The 15,501-nt window shown below is 41.2% G+C and overlaps 1 protein-coding gene across 1 annotated transcript in view; it reads right to left on the bottom strand.

The window, feature by feature from the left end:
* LOC107675269 (N-acetyl-beta-glucosaminyl-glycoprotein 4-beta-N-acetylgalactosaminyltransferase 1-like) overlaps positions 1-15,501 on the bottom strand; it is a 197,019-nt gene that overhangs the window by 6,672 nt on the left and 174,846 nt on the right. Inside the window, exons 9-16 of the mRNA XM_016469560.1 lie at positions 14,767-14,833; positions 8,109-8,252; positions 7,816-7,925; positions 7,025-7,125; positions 6,693-6,766; positions 4,056-5,349; positions 3,066-3,424; positions 1,408-1,561 (exon numbers count right to left, since the gene is read on the bottom strand). Of these exons, the coding sequence (XP_016325046.1) occupies positions 1,408-1,561; positions 3,066-3,424; positions 4,056-5,349; positions 6,693-6,766; positions 7,025-7,125; positions 7,816-7,925; positions 8,109-8,252; positions 14,767-14,833 (2,303 nt within the window). The remainder of the gene's footprint in view (positions 1-1,407; positions 1,562-3,065; positions 3,425-4,055; positions 5,350-6,692; positions 6,767-7,024; positions 7,126-7,815; positions 7,926-8,108; positions 8,253-14,766; positions 14,834-15,501) is intronic.

Genomic DNA, 15,501 nt, shown 5'->3' with positions numbered 1-15,501 from the left:
TATAAAATTTAGTCTCTCAATTAAATTGCTATTTAAAATAGTTTTTGAAGAAGTTTAGCACGTCAGAGTGCAAGATATCAACTACCTACTGTCATAAAGCAAGGCCTCCTTGCGCTCTGGGATGGACAACGGGTATACTCTACCCTTGGGGAGTTTTGCTCCAGGCAGCAAATCAATGGCGCAGTCCCATGGCCGATGAGGTGGTTGGTAACTGAGTGGCTGTCTGCTTACTGAAGACATCCTGGAACGCCAAGTAATCAGACGGGACCGTAACCTTCTCCCGAGGTTCGGGGCTTTTGATGAGGGTAGATGTAACTTGTGCGGAGTGAGATCCTGGGAGCGGAGTGGGTAAGTTTGAGCTTGTACATGGGGATTCAATCCTTGCCGGTAAGAGCTAATTAGGGCCACCTCATTCCACCCGCTAGTCGCCGCCAGCGTTCTGAACCGCAGTGTGTAGTTGTGAATGGATGACGTGCCTTGGCGTAGCCGCAGTAACTGGTCGGACACCGAAAGCACTCCTGCAGTGTGGCCAAAGACTTCTTTGAAATGGTTAGTGAAGGTATCATATGAATTAATTATGACACTATTAGCGTTCCATATGGCCTTAGCCCACAGCAGCGCTCTTCCATTAAGAAGTGATATCAGGAATGCTACCTTAGTGCGTTCGGTGGAAAATTTCTGCGGCTGCATCTCGATGAACAAGGCCACTTGCAGGAGGAAGCCGCCACACTCAGCTGCATCACCCGTGTATGAAGCAGGCATGGCCATGGGACTGACAGAGGCAGACTGGGGGGTTGTCGGAGGAAGCAGGGAAGCCCGGAGGGCGTTTACCAGCTCCTCCAGGACTTCTGCGGGTGTGGGAGGTCAAGGATCCATGGATGTATTTGTATTGGTCTGGTCTTCTGTCATAAAGCAAGGCCCGACACAACGGGTAAGTGAAAGACAGGATGGTTTATTGATACAAGAGGTGGATGAGTGGAACGGGTTAGGTTAAGGCAGGTGAGTGTCAACAGAGTGAATGATTCCAGGGTTCTTATCTGAGTTCTGAGGGTGAGTGTCTGATGCCGGTTTCGTGGGAGATCGTGGAACAGCTTCCAAGGAGTCGTTGGAGGATCGCGGGAGAACCAGAAGGTAAGTCTTTCTAGGAGAATATCGTATAGAGAGTCCAGAACAGTCCATAGGAGTGAACAGTAGACCGGACAGTGAGTGACTGTGATGTGTGTGTATTTGTAGTGTGGCTTGATTGGTGACAGCAGGTGCGGGTGATCAGAACTCAGGTGACTGTGATCGGGTGATTATCCTGGCTGGTGACTGCAGTGACTGTGATGAATCCCTGACACCTACATTTGCAAGTTTCTATATAATGAATATAATAACAAAGTGGCATGTAAGCATGTGTTGGCGTACCGTGGAACGGAGCTTTCTCTGAGAGCCTGCTCCACGTCCATGTCTTCACTCTGGAAGTCCATGATGATGATGTTGAAATTGTTGTCCTTGGTCTCACGGTGCAGGAACTCCATGTCTGAAATGAACTGCTGAACCCAACGCGCCTGATTCTTCACTGTAGGAAACAAATCAACAAATACATTATAATAATACCACATAATATTCATACGTCAGCTACATCAAAACAAAGATTTGCTTTTTTATTTGCATAGCAGAAAATGTACTTGGGCATAACTTGCAAAAAACTTGCAACTTGAGACTCTCTATGAGAAACTCATATTTATATGATATAGTCTTAAAAATATATGATTCTGCTGTTCTATAAATGTAATTTATTTTAAACATTTAATTTATAGTCCCAAGGTATTGACAGCTTCATTTCAGTTTATAAACATTATTACATCTGTGGACGTTTTTCCCAGTTGGCCTATTAAGCCAAATGTATTTTGTTTTATAGAATTGTGTTAATGACATGATAAACTTGTGTAAATGATTGTTATTGTGATGTATTTATCAGCTGTTTGGACTCTCAATCTGACGGCATCCATTCACTGCAGAGGATCCATTGGTGAGCAAGTGATGTAATGCTACATTTGTCCAAATCTGATAAAGAAACAAACTCATCTACATCTTGGATAGCCTGAGCGTAAGGACATATTCAGCAAAATTTACATTTTTGGGTGAACTATTCCTTTAATCGAGTTCTATTAAACCAACCTTTTTTTTTCTTCTACGAGTGAGTGTTATGTAAACTGGTTGCCTGTAGTTTGAGTTTCTGCTAAACAAATCCAAACTGCAATGTATTGTACTGTTAAGGCTAGTTGTGACAGATTCCACATACACGAATGGAATTTCTGATCAGACAAGGAAAATTTTTTCATCACATATCTGCCAATCAAAATTAACCCACCATGTAAAACCTTTCAAATTCACTGCTACACAAAAATAAATTGAAAAAAAAGTGAGAAACAACCATGAAAAACAAACTAGGTCCACACCTTGATTTGAATTTCAAAATATAGTGGCCCCAAGACGCATTTAGACACTTAAGTTGCACTTTAAAATTTATGAATGTCTCTCAAACAAGGTGGCATTTAAACAAAGAGCACAAGCACAGGATTTTTGGCGATACATTTAAGTTACATCAGGGATTCTCAACTCTGACCCACGAGGTCCACTTTCCTGCAGAGTTTAGCTCCAAACCTAATTAAACACACCTGAACAAGCTAATAAAATGATTCATGATTACTAGTAATTTCTAGTAAAGTTACAAGCAAATGAGCTTGAACAAGGTTAGAGACAGGGTTGCCAGGTTTTCACAACAAAACTCACCCAATTGCTACTCAAAACTAGCCCAATCGCGTTTCGAGGGGGGTCCCCCAGTAAAAATCGCATTCCAGAGGGTAAAATACACGTTTTTTGGCAGGGTTTCCCTGGTAAAATTCACATTTTAGGGGCTAAATATCACATTATCTGGGTTGCTTCAACCCGCGGACATGAAAAACAACCCGCAGCAACAGTGTTAAAGTAGCCCAACACTGGTTAGAGCTAAACTGTGCAGGAAAGTGGACCATCTGGGTACATAGTTTCACAAAAATAGATAGATATTTATTACTTACCTGGTACCACAAAATGCACCATGACATTCTTTTTCCACTGCAGCATCACTGGCTGGCACAGCAGGGGTTTGGCATACACTGTGCCCCACTGCGGGGTGCCGTGGGCCCCGCGGGTAGGTGTGCGGGAGGGTGGAGCATGTGGGCTGGCGACAGGGGAAGAGAGGGATGATGCTGTGACCCCTTCCATATTCTCCAGACTGTCTTCTACCCGGCTACGGTGCAACAGCATGTAGATGTACTCAGACAGACGGACCACTTTACGACCTCTCTCCATTAGCTCCAGCTCTATTAGGTAGCGGTTACCGCGTGCAGAGTCACGCCGCTTTTCTACATTTATAATGCGGAGGAGAGTGTAAATCCTGAGAAAGAGGGAGGAAAAAAAAAAGATTACATGGTGGAGTGAGTGGTTGTGCGATTACTTGAAAATGCACACCAGTGCAATTTTAAATGTATATGAATGGTAAGGTGCCCATTTTCAACAATAATTACAGTAATTCTCTTTATTGCTAAAAAGCTGTGCAGTTGAAGAGAGGAAAAAGAAACTGAAAACAAATTAAATTATTTTAAATTTTTTCAGAAGTTTTTCAGAATTATTTTCAGCAGAACAACAACAAAAAAGAAATGTGTATAAATTTAGTTATAATAGTAATATAAATAAAAATACATAAAATGTAAGGTGTCCACTTTCCAGTAATTATAGTAATTATCTGTATCGCTAACTAGACAGACAGGAAAAAGAAACCTCAAAGGAATGTAACAATGCATTTTAAAAAAAGATGCCAAAACCCAAACACTGTGTGAAAACCGATATTTACCGATATATTGTGAATTAAATGTGTAAGTCTCTATATCGCCAAATGGCTGTAGAGTTACACAGCGGAAAAATCATTTTAAATATAAATATTGATATAAATACAAATATATAAAGTGTAAATACTGATTTTACCGATATATCGGAAACTAAAATATTGGTTTCTATATCAGCCTCACCCTCCATTAAGTTCGTTGAGTTTCTCCATGTACTGTGCAAGAACGTCCACCACTTCGCTCTCAGATAGCTGCAGGTTTCCAGATACGTTGCACCGAAGATCATTCCAGTCAGAGCGCAATGCCTCAAAGTCCATGCTATTAACGGAAAACGTCCTCTGCCAATTAATGGCCTCCTCTGCCCACCCGGGACGAGGCTCCACATCCTCATAGCTATACTCCGAAAGGCCTCCTTCCTCCTCTGGTTCTGGGTCCGTGTCCGGCCGCTGCTTTTGAGACTCTGTAATCTCAGAGGTGTGCAAGTAGGAAGTGACACGTAGAGGCTCAGTCGAAAGCACGTTCTCAGAGGAGTTAGCGGACGGAGGGGTGGGCACACGAGGTGGTCGAGCGGTTGTGATGGGCCTCAAGGGATGCTGGTGTTTTTCCCAGACGCCTCGTATCCTTCTCTCAAAGCGGTTTGGGATTGCTGCTCTGTTTGGGGGCATGGGATTTTCAGCTGGCTTGCTGAAGTTGGGGCTCGCTGGAAAGACCTTGTTCTCTTGCAGAGGAGACCGTGTAAATAACTGGGACGCACGCAGAGCTCCTTTGCTGAGCTTTGGTTTGGCACTGAGGTTCACCAGCTTTGTGGTTTTGCCATTCTGGTACAGGAAAACGCCAGGGAAGACCTCTCTGGGTTGGCGTGAAACGAGACTTTGCTTCTCCTTAGCAGGGCGAGGTCTTGTGACGTAGATTTTGTTGTCCTCCTTCTTGCGTTCCTTGTTGGTGTGGCTGGTTCCAGGATTGTGGCTGTTGTCATGAGCGTGGTTGTTACCTGGGGAAGGAACAGTGTGGGCAGGACTGCTGAGAATTTGCTTGGCTCGACTGTTGAGGGCCACCAATGAGGATTTTGGCGGGAAAAGCAAAGCTGATCTACTTATTTTCGGTGAACGATCTTCAGACCAACCCTCTCTGAGGTCCCGGCGGTCTCTTTGAACCCAAGTGAGAGAACGACCTCGCACCACACTCTCACTTTTTGGTAACCCTACCTTAGCCTGATGGTCCAGATTGTCTTGGTCCGTCTCTTGAGGTTGAGACCCAACCACCTGCCTTGCTCTCGTGAAAAAGCGCCTTTGCTCTCTACTAAAAGTTGGGTTGTCCGGCTCTACCTCTTTTTTCTCCAGCATTGTGGGAACAGGTTTATCAGAGGGGCTTGAGGTGTGATTTGATTGGCTAGTTTGGACGGTCTTCTTTGCTGACTGGGTGCCAACAACTTGTGCTTCATCCTCTGGATCCGCCCCCTCTTCTTCTTCAAGAAAATCTAAAGCAGAACACCAAAAACAAACACTATGAGTGTAACTCCACCACTTGATGCCAAGCTCACAAAGAGACCTTGAAAAATAATTCTCGGATATTTGCAACTTATAGGCCTATTCATATCAAGACTTTAAAGCTGTAGTATGAAACTTCTACAAGTGGCACCTAGTGGAATTGCAATATGTTTGAGTGACCCTGCAATAGGCGTTGTGAAATATACCTTACCTGCAAACTTGTTGCCTTTTGGCAAAACACACCGTTCTGACTCTGAAATAGGCCATTTACGTGATTTGTACAAATGAGGAATTTATATGGGGCCATGTCCACACGTACACGGGTCTTTTTATAAACTGATTTTTTCCTTCTTCCGTTTAAAAAAAAAATCTCCGTCCATATGAAAACGCAAACGCATGCTATGAAGCACTGTCAAGAGCATGCCAAACCAACAGGTGGCGATATAATCTCAACCGTAAAGCCATGTTGGCCAATCAGAAGCCTGAAAAAGTTTCCAGTAGGCGGAGATAACAGCACAGGCTCCGACGTCACAAGCCAAAAACTCCAGTTTCACAGTCTACACGATAACACTGCAACCAGAGTTTTTGAAAATCTTCACCCTGGCAGGAGTTTTCAAAAATGTTCGGTTTCAGTGACCTGGTGCTGCGTTTGCGTGTGGACGAATGGCCAAACCGCGTAGAAAAAGCTGTGGTTTTAAAAAGAATCGCGTTCGTGTGGACAGGGCCTGGGTATATGAATACATATCTGACAGGAACTGACAGTCTTCGGAAAAGTTTTTATGGCATTTTCTTTTCATCTTAACTCTGGGTTACGTTTAATGAAATCGTGTTTATAAGTGCAATGCTGCTTTGTGTACAAGGTAAATATCTTAGCTATTGTATTTCTGCTTTCCATAAGCGCCACCTACTGGAGAGTGAATTTGTATTTTTATTCAGCCGGTATATCTTCCGTTCCTGTTCAGACTTGTTGTTTTTATCAAAACTTGCACTATTTGAACTGTAAAGTTGTTTAAATCATAGTTTTTACAGTTATTTTATAGGATGTTACCAGGATTTTATAGTTTAGAATGTTGATACCTAAACAACGTGTAGTTTGTCTTATGAAAACACCTTTCGTCAGTAATTTTCATGTTGTTGTCGATGTAACCAGGCCTTAACCCTTTGAAAATAAACACAACTCCAGCAATTCATTTATTTTCTGGCTCAAACCCAAGGCCATTATCTCCTGATGAATATATCTGCCATGTTCTAATAAAGAAGTTTGTGACGGAACGATGCACTAATAAAGTGTTATTCCTCTTCTGGATCACTGATCACACACATGAAAACTCACCATCAGGATTAGGGAAGAAGAATGGCCTGTCATCTTCCTCCTCATCCATCTTCATGTATTTATAGAAGCCAAACCTGTTAGAGACAGAGATGGAGAGAAAAAGATCAAGTCCATGAAAGACAGAAATACAGAGTTTTAGAGAACTGTATTTATTCATCTCTGTTTCAGTGATCATAACGATTCAGAGTACCATTTAATTTCAAGAAATCTTCTATGAGTTGAAGAAAAAAAAAATACTTTCTTGATAAATGTCCCTGGTCTTACTGTACACATTATGTTTCATAATATATTTCAATATATTTATTGCCATTATAATCTATATACAAGCTTACTTCTCCAAATAGATGGGTGACTCTCTATAGAAGCACTTGTTTTCTCTTTCCATGTGGGTGAGGCGGGTGAAGTCATTGGGATAGACAAAAGAAAGATAGACCTGCAGGCAAAATACCAGACATGACAACCCCAATAATTCACTTGAAATGTCAGTAGCATCAGTAGAATATGTCTGTGAATACTAGATAAAAGCCTATTGTCTAGCATATACTGTACTGCATGCTGCCTACAAATCTTTTGAAAAATAATGTGAAAGTATGCAACAATAAACATCTGAATAATTCTTGCTTTTTATTTAGGCAAGTGGTATAGAGTTTTCATCTCAGGAAACTGACTTTGTGTATTCAAATTACATATAATAAATCAAAAAATGATATTGCTTGCAGGTAATGTCAAGCACATTGCATTGTAGGATATAGAAAAAATGTAGCATTGTGAAGTCTGATTTGTCAAAACAAATGTTTGTTTCTTCATTTGATGCAGAAAATGTAATGTTATTTTCAGCGATAAACAAAATACAAAATCTATAATATAATGATGATAATTGATAATATTTTGTGTAAATGTACCTGTTTATTATTGCTCTCACCTTAATCTTAATTGTTTTTGTGCTTTTGATTTGCAATTACTTTTGTAAGCCAAAAGGGGGCAGTAATCACACAGGAAGTTTTAGTACACTGCAGCAGCAAGTCAATACGTCAACAGGTGCAAGTGCATTGTTACTCAATAGGCATTTTCTGTTGTATTATTTGGCAAAATGTGTGCAGAAATATATGTTTGTTAGACTTACAAACTGTAGGCCTTGATAGCGAGCGATAGGGAAGTCTTTGACCACATATGTTGGCGAGTAGAGACAGGCGGGCAACACATTTTCAAGATGAGAGGGGTCAATCATGGGAACTATGGAGAGTATTGTGAGAAAGACAGTTTAATATTACCAGAGGCAGATTATCAAATTCTCCTGCCAAACATTATTTGTCATTACGGAACACAAGAGGAAAAACGATTGCAGTGGATCCAATAGCAACAGAGAGACAGAAGAATCAAATAAAAAGGGACCTGAACAGACGGATAGAGGCTTACTGTTGAAGAAGGTGTCGCGGGGGTCCGGTTGCAGCATATCGGCGCCATGGTGGCTGCGGGTGTGGGTCTCTGCTGGGACAGGCCCGTGGCTGGCCAGTGTCTGAGGAATGTGATCCACATGGTTCATCTTCAAACTGCTCTCATCTTTCACAAAAAAAGAAGGGAGAATTATTAATGGAGATGGGAAGCCATTGTTTGTGAACAGGCATTACACAGTAGGACTTTAAAAGGCAACATGAAGCAGAATTTACAACACAAAGAATTTCTAATGAAACTAGGGGACCAAGTTATATCTAGAAATCAGAATATCACAAAGAATCAGGGAAGGGCTTTTTGACTTGGGCCAGTAAACAATTTCCTAGAACACCCTGGCAACTGTTTAGCAACACCCAAGAACACCCTATTGAATTCCAAACAATGCTTTAGCAACCACCTAAAACACCATAGAGACCCCTCATAACTAGTGTTGTCAAAAGTACTGACTTCGGTATACCAGTCGGTTTTAAAAACGTCCATTTCCCGCTAACATTTGAATACGAGTCCGACTCTCTAACCATTAGGCCACGACTTCCCCACAATTTGAGCACCGTTTAGCCGATTCTTAAACACTGCTGACTGGCCAATGTGTTCACGGCACGCACTCAACAGATATGACTATGATAATCAGCAATGTTTAAGAATTGGCTCAGCAGCGCTCAAATGTTAGCAGGAAATGGACGTTTTAAAAATTTCACAACACCAATTTTTATTTTTTCAATTTTGACACCACTACTCATAACACCCCAGCAACACCATAAAACACCCAGAACACACTGGTAAGTGCCTAGAAACACTTGAATGCTGGAGGAAAACATTAAAAACCATCTAACAACACCCCAAATTCTTAGCTACCCCCAGAAATCCACAGCAAGTAGCTAACAATGCCATAGAAACCTCCCAGAACACCCACCCAACAGCAATTGCATTACAACAACCTAAAAACCACCCATAACACCCTCGCAACTAACCCTATGATTAGCACCCCCATCCCCCCCCACACCAAAAAAAACTGCCATGCCATAGTAACTACCCAGAACACATTATGAACCACCCACAACACCCTATTAACCACCTAACGCCATAACAACCACCCAGAAGACCCTGATAAGTGCCTAGCAGCCCTCTGATACATAGCAACCCCCAGAAAACTAGAAACTGCATAACAGTGCCATAGGAACCACCAAGAACACCACATAAACCATCTAACAACATCCTAACTGCTTAGTTACCCCCAGAAAACCACAGCAAGTGCCTAATGATGTCCTAGAAACTACCTAGTGCACATATTAAAAATCGCCCAACAGCAACTTCAACAACCCAGAACACCCTAGAAACTACCCACAATGCCCTAGTAACAACCTAACACCATACAATTGAGCGACTCATATGCAACTATTGCAGAAGGTTCAAACGCTCATTGATGCTCCAGAAGGAAAAACCATGCATTAAGAGCCGAGGGTGAAAACTTTTTGAATTTGAAGATCAAGGTAAATTTAACTTATTTTGTCTTCTGGGAAACATGCAACTATCTTCTGTAGCCTCTGAAAAGCAGTAGTAAATAAAAAAATATGATATTTAGGCTAAATAAGAAAAATGTATACATCTCCATTAAAGTTTTAATTTCAACCACGGCTCTTAATGCATGGTTTTTCCTTCTGGAGCATCTGTGAGCGTTTGAACCTTCTATAATAGTTGCACATGAGTCCCTCAGTTGTCTTCAGTGTGAAAAGATGGGTCTCAAAATCACACAGTCATTGTTGGAAAGGGTTCAAATACACAAAAATGCTGGAAAACCAAAGACCTGACCTTTGTGGGACCTGAAGGATTTTTCTGAAGAACAGCAGGCAGTTTAACTGTTCAGGACAAACAAGGGACTCATGAACAACTATCAATAAACGAAGAAAGAAAACAACAAAAAAAACAGCTCTGGATCTTTCAGGTAACAACACATTAAGAATCATTTTCCTATGAACAGGGTCATTTTTATAAATTCAACTATTATTTTCTGTTGTGGACTGTAATATATATTTTATGTGAAATATCTTATTCAGGTCAGCACTAAATAATTAATAATATGCATTTTGTATGATCCCTCTTATTATGGTAAAATAATTAACATTTTGCAGATTCTGAACCCTTTCTACTTTTGACCTCAACTGTAGTACACATTAACAATCGCCCAACAGCAACTTCAACTTCGTTTGGCCTAGCAAACACCAATAGTACCACCTAACAACACCCTAGTAACTTCTTAGCTAGCCCCCAAAAAACATAGTAACTGCATTACAACATCATGGAAAGATCTAGATCTGTGATGCCATAACAACCACCCATAACTCCCTAACAACATTCCGACAACACCCTAGCAGTCACTCAAGACACACTGGCAACTGCCTATCAACACCCATAGCAGCCACCCAGAACACCCGAACAATCATTTAGCAATGTCCAAGCAACCACCCATAACACTCTAGCAACAACTTACCACCACCCTAGCAACTGCCTAACCATGCCCTAGTAAACACCCAGAACCCCCTTGCAACTGCTTATCAACATCCTAGCGCCCTTGGAGAACACCCTAACAATCACCTTGGCAACCATTCAGGACTCCTTTGACAAGATTTGCCTATGCCTATGTGCAGACTGTCTGTCTGTTTAAGCTCAATGTCAGTGCCTTGCTAATATGTGGGTCACTCCACATCAGATACACCAGAATGTCTGGGTGACAAATGAAGGTGCCACCCTTCAAACGACGAGGACCACCAGAGCCCCTCCACGCAGATGAAACAGGCTTTGATGTGTGCTTGAAACCCAAGAGAGAGCAGAGGTGGCTGTTGTCACACTCTGCACTTTAATGTGTGTGAGACGAACACTGTGAAGTGCTTAAGCTCTGTGTTACGTTCAAAGGGAGTTCACATACTAGCAGCTCAACTCAAACAAGAACCAAAATGAAAGGGAACACACTCAAGTATTTAACATTGCAATACCACTAACGTACTAAACAAGAACTTTCCATTCAGGCCCTGGGCTATTTTAGCACACCACAGCAGAACAAGGTGTTCAAAATATAAATTTCTCACACATGCAAATGTGGCACTGACAATAACCAGTGGTGGCATGCTGTATTTTGCGGGATGATATAATTGTTATTTTTCATGCATCAAAACGTCTCCTGGGTCTTACACCTACAACCCTTTGGTTATCAGCCCCAGTCTACCCCCTAATCATATCAAACCCTGCTGTCATTGCGAATGGGATTCTTCATTATGTTGCATATAATAAGCCTTGTACAATGTACAATACAATCACAATTCTGAAGGGAATTCATTTCATAGTATTTGACACTTGATGCAAGTAAGCCCTTGTCAGAACTCAATTTTTCACACAAGGCATTCAAGCATAACTCTGACTCTTTTAGGAGGACTGATGGCTTTTACCAGTCGTGTTGCCTAGAGACACATTCACCACAACCCTTTGCTTCCAACAGCGGTGTCTCTGAAGAACTAAATGTGTAAAAAGAAAAGGAACTGTTACATTAAAAGTTTATAGGAAGTTTTAACATTGAAGAGAAAATGTTATTGCTCAGATGGTGCCTTTTATAGCTCACAAGCTTTCTTTTAAGCATCCTTCCTTTCTTTTAAAATTCCAAAGCATAAATAAAAAGTGACACTAATGAGACTATTGTGTTTTAAGTTTAGAGTATTGTGGCTAGCATAGCTCAGATAAATTTGCCTTAAATTATTTTTATGATAAATTAGTTCATATTGAACTGGCCATCCATCCGTTTCCATTCCTTTGGCCTGAGATACTGGAATAGGCTCCAGCTTCCCTGCGACCTTACAGTGGAGATCAAAATTAGAGAAGAATATTGTTAATCTTCATCAGTCAAAATTTGAAGTAATATTTGCTCTAGGTATACCACTGTTCTACTAACATGTTTGACAAAATAGCCAAGCCATTTCAACAAAAACCTTTATTTTGTGGAAATCAGTGATCAAAATTAGAGAACAGTAACCACTGTAGCACAAAAAAAGAATACAACTAAAATCTTGGGGAGTTTGTAATTAGTAGGAACTGTAGAGGCCCTTGCTTTAAATGACTTCAGCACATCTGCGGCCTCAGGACGTCACTAGTCTCTCACACTGCACCGGTGTGATCTTGGTCCATTCTTCTTCCAGTCTCTTCCATAGTTTGGTAGCTGTAGTGGGTTTCTTAGGTATAACTTTGTTGCCAAGGATTTTCCAGAGATTTTCAGATCAGGTTTAGATCAGGACTCTGGGCCAGCCATTTCATTATTTCAGTATTTTCAGCTTCAAGGAACTGCTTTACCTGTTTTGCAGTGTGGCGGGTGCATTGTCTTGCATGAAAATTGCAGGCTGATTGGGAGATGCTTGCAGGGAAGGTACCGCATGTTGCTGAAGGAGGTTCTGATAAATATTTGCATTCCCCCTGCCATGTAGCTGTATAAAAGTCCGAACTCCTGCTGCAGAAAACATCCCCCAAACCATGACACTTCCTCCTCCACTTTTCACTTACTTCTTTATGCACTTAGGGTTCAGTTTTTACTCAGTTTTATGCCAAACAAAATGTTGCCCTTCAGACCCAAATAAATTTAACTTGCTCTCATCACTAAAGTGAACTTTGGACCAGTTCTCATCTCTCCACACGACATGCTCCTCAGCAAAGGTGAGTCTAGCCTTTTGATTATTTGTGCTGATAAGAGGCTTGGTCACTGCAGAGTGGGCTTTCAGTCCAAATTCTCTTAAACATTCTGAGACAGATCCTTAGCAATTCCAGCTGCAGTGCTGAACCGATTCCCCATTGAGTGTCTCAACATTATCCTGTCTTCTCGTGCATTTGTCTTACGTGGACAACCAGCCATTTTGGGGGACTTGAATGAATTAGTGTCACTGTAAACCTGCAATATTTGAGAAAGCACAGATTTGGAATGACCAACTTCTATTGCAATGGCTGAAAGGGTCATCCCTTTGGTCTTCATCTGGACAACCTCCTGTCGCAGAGTTTCAGTCACCTCAGAGCAGCCTGCCATCTAACAATCCCAGTGGAAATTGGAGGAATGCTGCCAGTTAAAAAGGGTTTGTAATATAATTAAGAAAATTAGCACCAGGTGCCAGATTAACGCCAATAACTTATATCTGTATCAGTGTTCTCTAATTTTGATCAGAGTTCTTTTTCAAATATCTCATTTAAGTGTTTTATACTGTGCTTCAGAATACAATAAATGTATGAAATATACTTAAAAACTGCCCTTCTACTCCTGTTGGGATAACTTCAAATAGGACTAAGCAGTAACCTTTAAAATGGAGGAAATTATAGGTTGTTCTCTAATTTTGATCACCACCGTACATAGGACAAATGGTTTGGAGCAGTGGTTCCCAACCACGTTTCTGGAGTTCTGCCCAGCACTGCACATTTTGCATGTATCCTTCCTGATTCAACTCATCAGCTCATTAGCAGAAACTCCAAGACCTGAAATGGGTGTGTCAGATAAATAAGACATGCAAAATGTGCAGATTTGGGGTACTGAAGGAAAGTGGTTGGGAACCACTGGTTTGGAGAATGGATGAATAGTTCATACTGAGCTCTCTGACTTTTGATTGTAGACATTGGCAAATCTGAGCAAAGTTTGAGACATTGGGGAGATGTCTTAGGAAATTCAAGAATATATGTTTGATTATTCAGGTCTTTTTTCTCAGGAGAACACTTAAAAGCAATATACTTCTACTTTGCTTCCTAGTTAATGTCATTGCTTTCTAGAAGAACCAATTTAAATTTTATGGAGATTTCATTTGTAATTCTTCTTTCCAAATTGAATGTAAACTCTATGAGGCCAGGGTGTGTGTGCTGTGAAATGCTTGAAAACAGATAAGCTCCATTGTGTTACAAGATGGCATTTGTACTGAAGACACTTCCAAAAGGCTATCCGTGAAGGTCAGCATAATCACTATAGCAACAGTATGCAAGCTATGGATGTTAGCACTCCATGCCTGATCTCCCTTTGAGAGCACGCAAGATCCAACAGAGTCTTTATAACCTTGTTCTTTTTCCTGTGTCCTTTCTCTCTTTATGTCACAACAGCTCTAAGCACATTTTCAATTTTGCTTCACCTCAGGGCACTGGCACCAAAAAGTGTTGAAAGCAAATTACGTCCACTAAACTCACCAATTTTGTAGCGAACTCTGTAGGACGCTATTAAAAGTCTTTGCGCATACAACTTTAGGGCACGGAAAACAACTTTAAAGTGTAATGCAGCTAATACATCTAGTCATTTCAAGATCGATGGGACACACTGTATCAATCCCTGCACAAAGACCAGCGATTGGAAACAGCCTCCGGCAGAAGGAGTCACTGTCATCAATCTCAATGATCCTGAAAAAGCCACTTTCTTCCTTCTTGACAACTCTCAGAGGCACGGTCTGTTTCATAAACAGTTCACACCGAAACCTTTCAAGCACCTCGGAGAATAACATAAAAAACTAAAGTTCAAACTATCATGTCATCAAGCCATTCAAACCATGATGGCATGGCGGCAGTACGATGGCTAGTCAGTGCTGGTTAGTTTTGAAATTGGTGGAGTTTGTAAGAGAGGGAGGGTTACCTGTGTACAAGGAGATGTACGCGGAATCGATGACCTCATACTTGAGTCCTGGCAGGAAAGGGCGCCACTGTAATGGAGACAAAGAGAGACATTTAGAGAGAAACTAGTCTCAAGCCTCATACGGCATGGCCACGGTTGGCCAACAGACCATCCTTAGACTGCATGAAGCATATTGCACAGAAACCAGCAAGATTCGGCTGAAATCGACAGTTCTAGCAATTTCTAGGAATCAGGGCACATAGGTTTTCATCAGTCCACCAGAAAGAAGTGTTGTGTTTGGGTACCAATTGAATGCAACAAGTGCTTTTGAGAAACAATCAGTTGTAGGATTTGATGAAGTTGATGAGGTTCATGCTATTAAATCATTTGAAAGACACTCTAGAATTTTGTAGGAGATGCTTGAGACAGTACTTTTTCACCTTTTGCTTAAAGGGATAGTTCACCCAAAAATGAAAATTCTGTCATTAATTACTCACCGTCATGTCATTCTAAATCTGTAAGACCTTTGCTCATCTTCACAACACAAATTAAAGGGGTCATATGATGCTTCTAAAAAGGACATTGTTTTGTGTATTTGGTGTAATGAAATGTGTTTATGCGGTTTAAGGTTCAAAAAACACATTATTTTCCACATACTGTACATTATTGTTTCTCCTCTATGCCCCGCCTTTCTGAAACGTGTCGATTTTTACAAAGCTCATCGGTCTGAAAAGCGAGGTGTACGCTGATTGGCCA

This window comes from Sinocyclocheilus anshuiensis, unplaced genomic scaffold, assembly GCF_001515605.1.
Source record: "Sinocyclocheilus anshuiensis isolate Anshui unplaced genomic scaffold, SAMN03320099.WGS_v1.1 scaffold532, whole genome shotgun sequence".
NCBI lineage: Eukaryota > Metazoa > Chordata > Actinopteri > Cypriniformes > Cyprinidae > Sinocyclocheilus > Sinocyclocheilus anshuiensis.
This window is presented reverse-complemented; position numbering and strand designations above follow the sequence as displayed.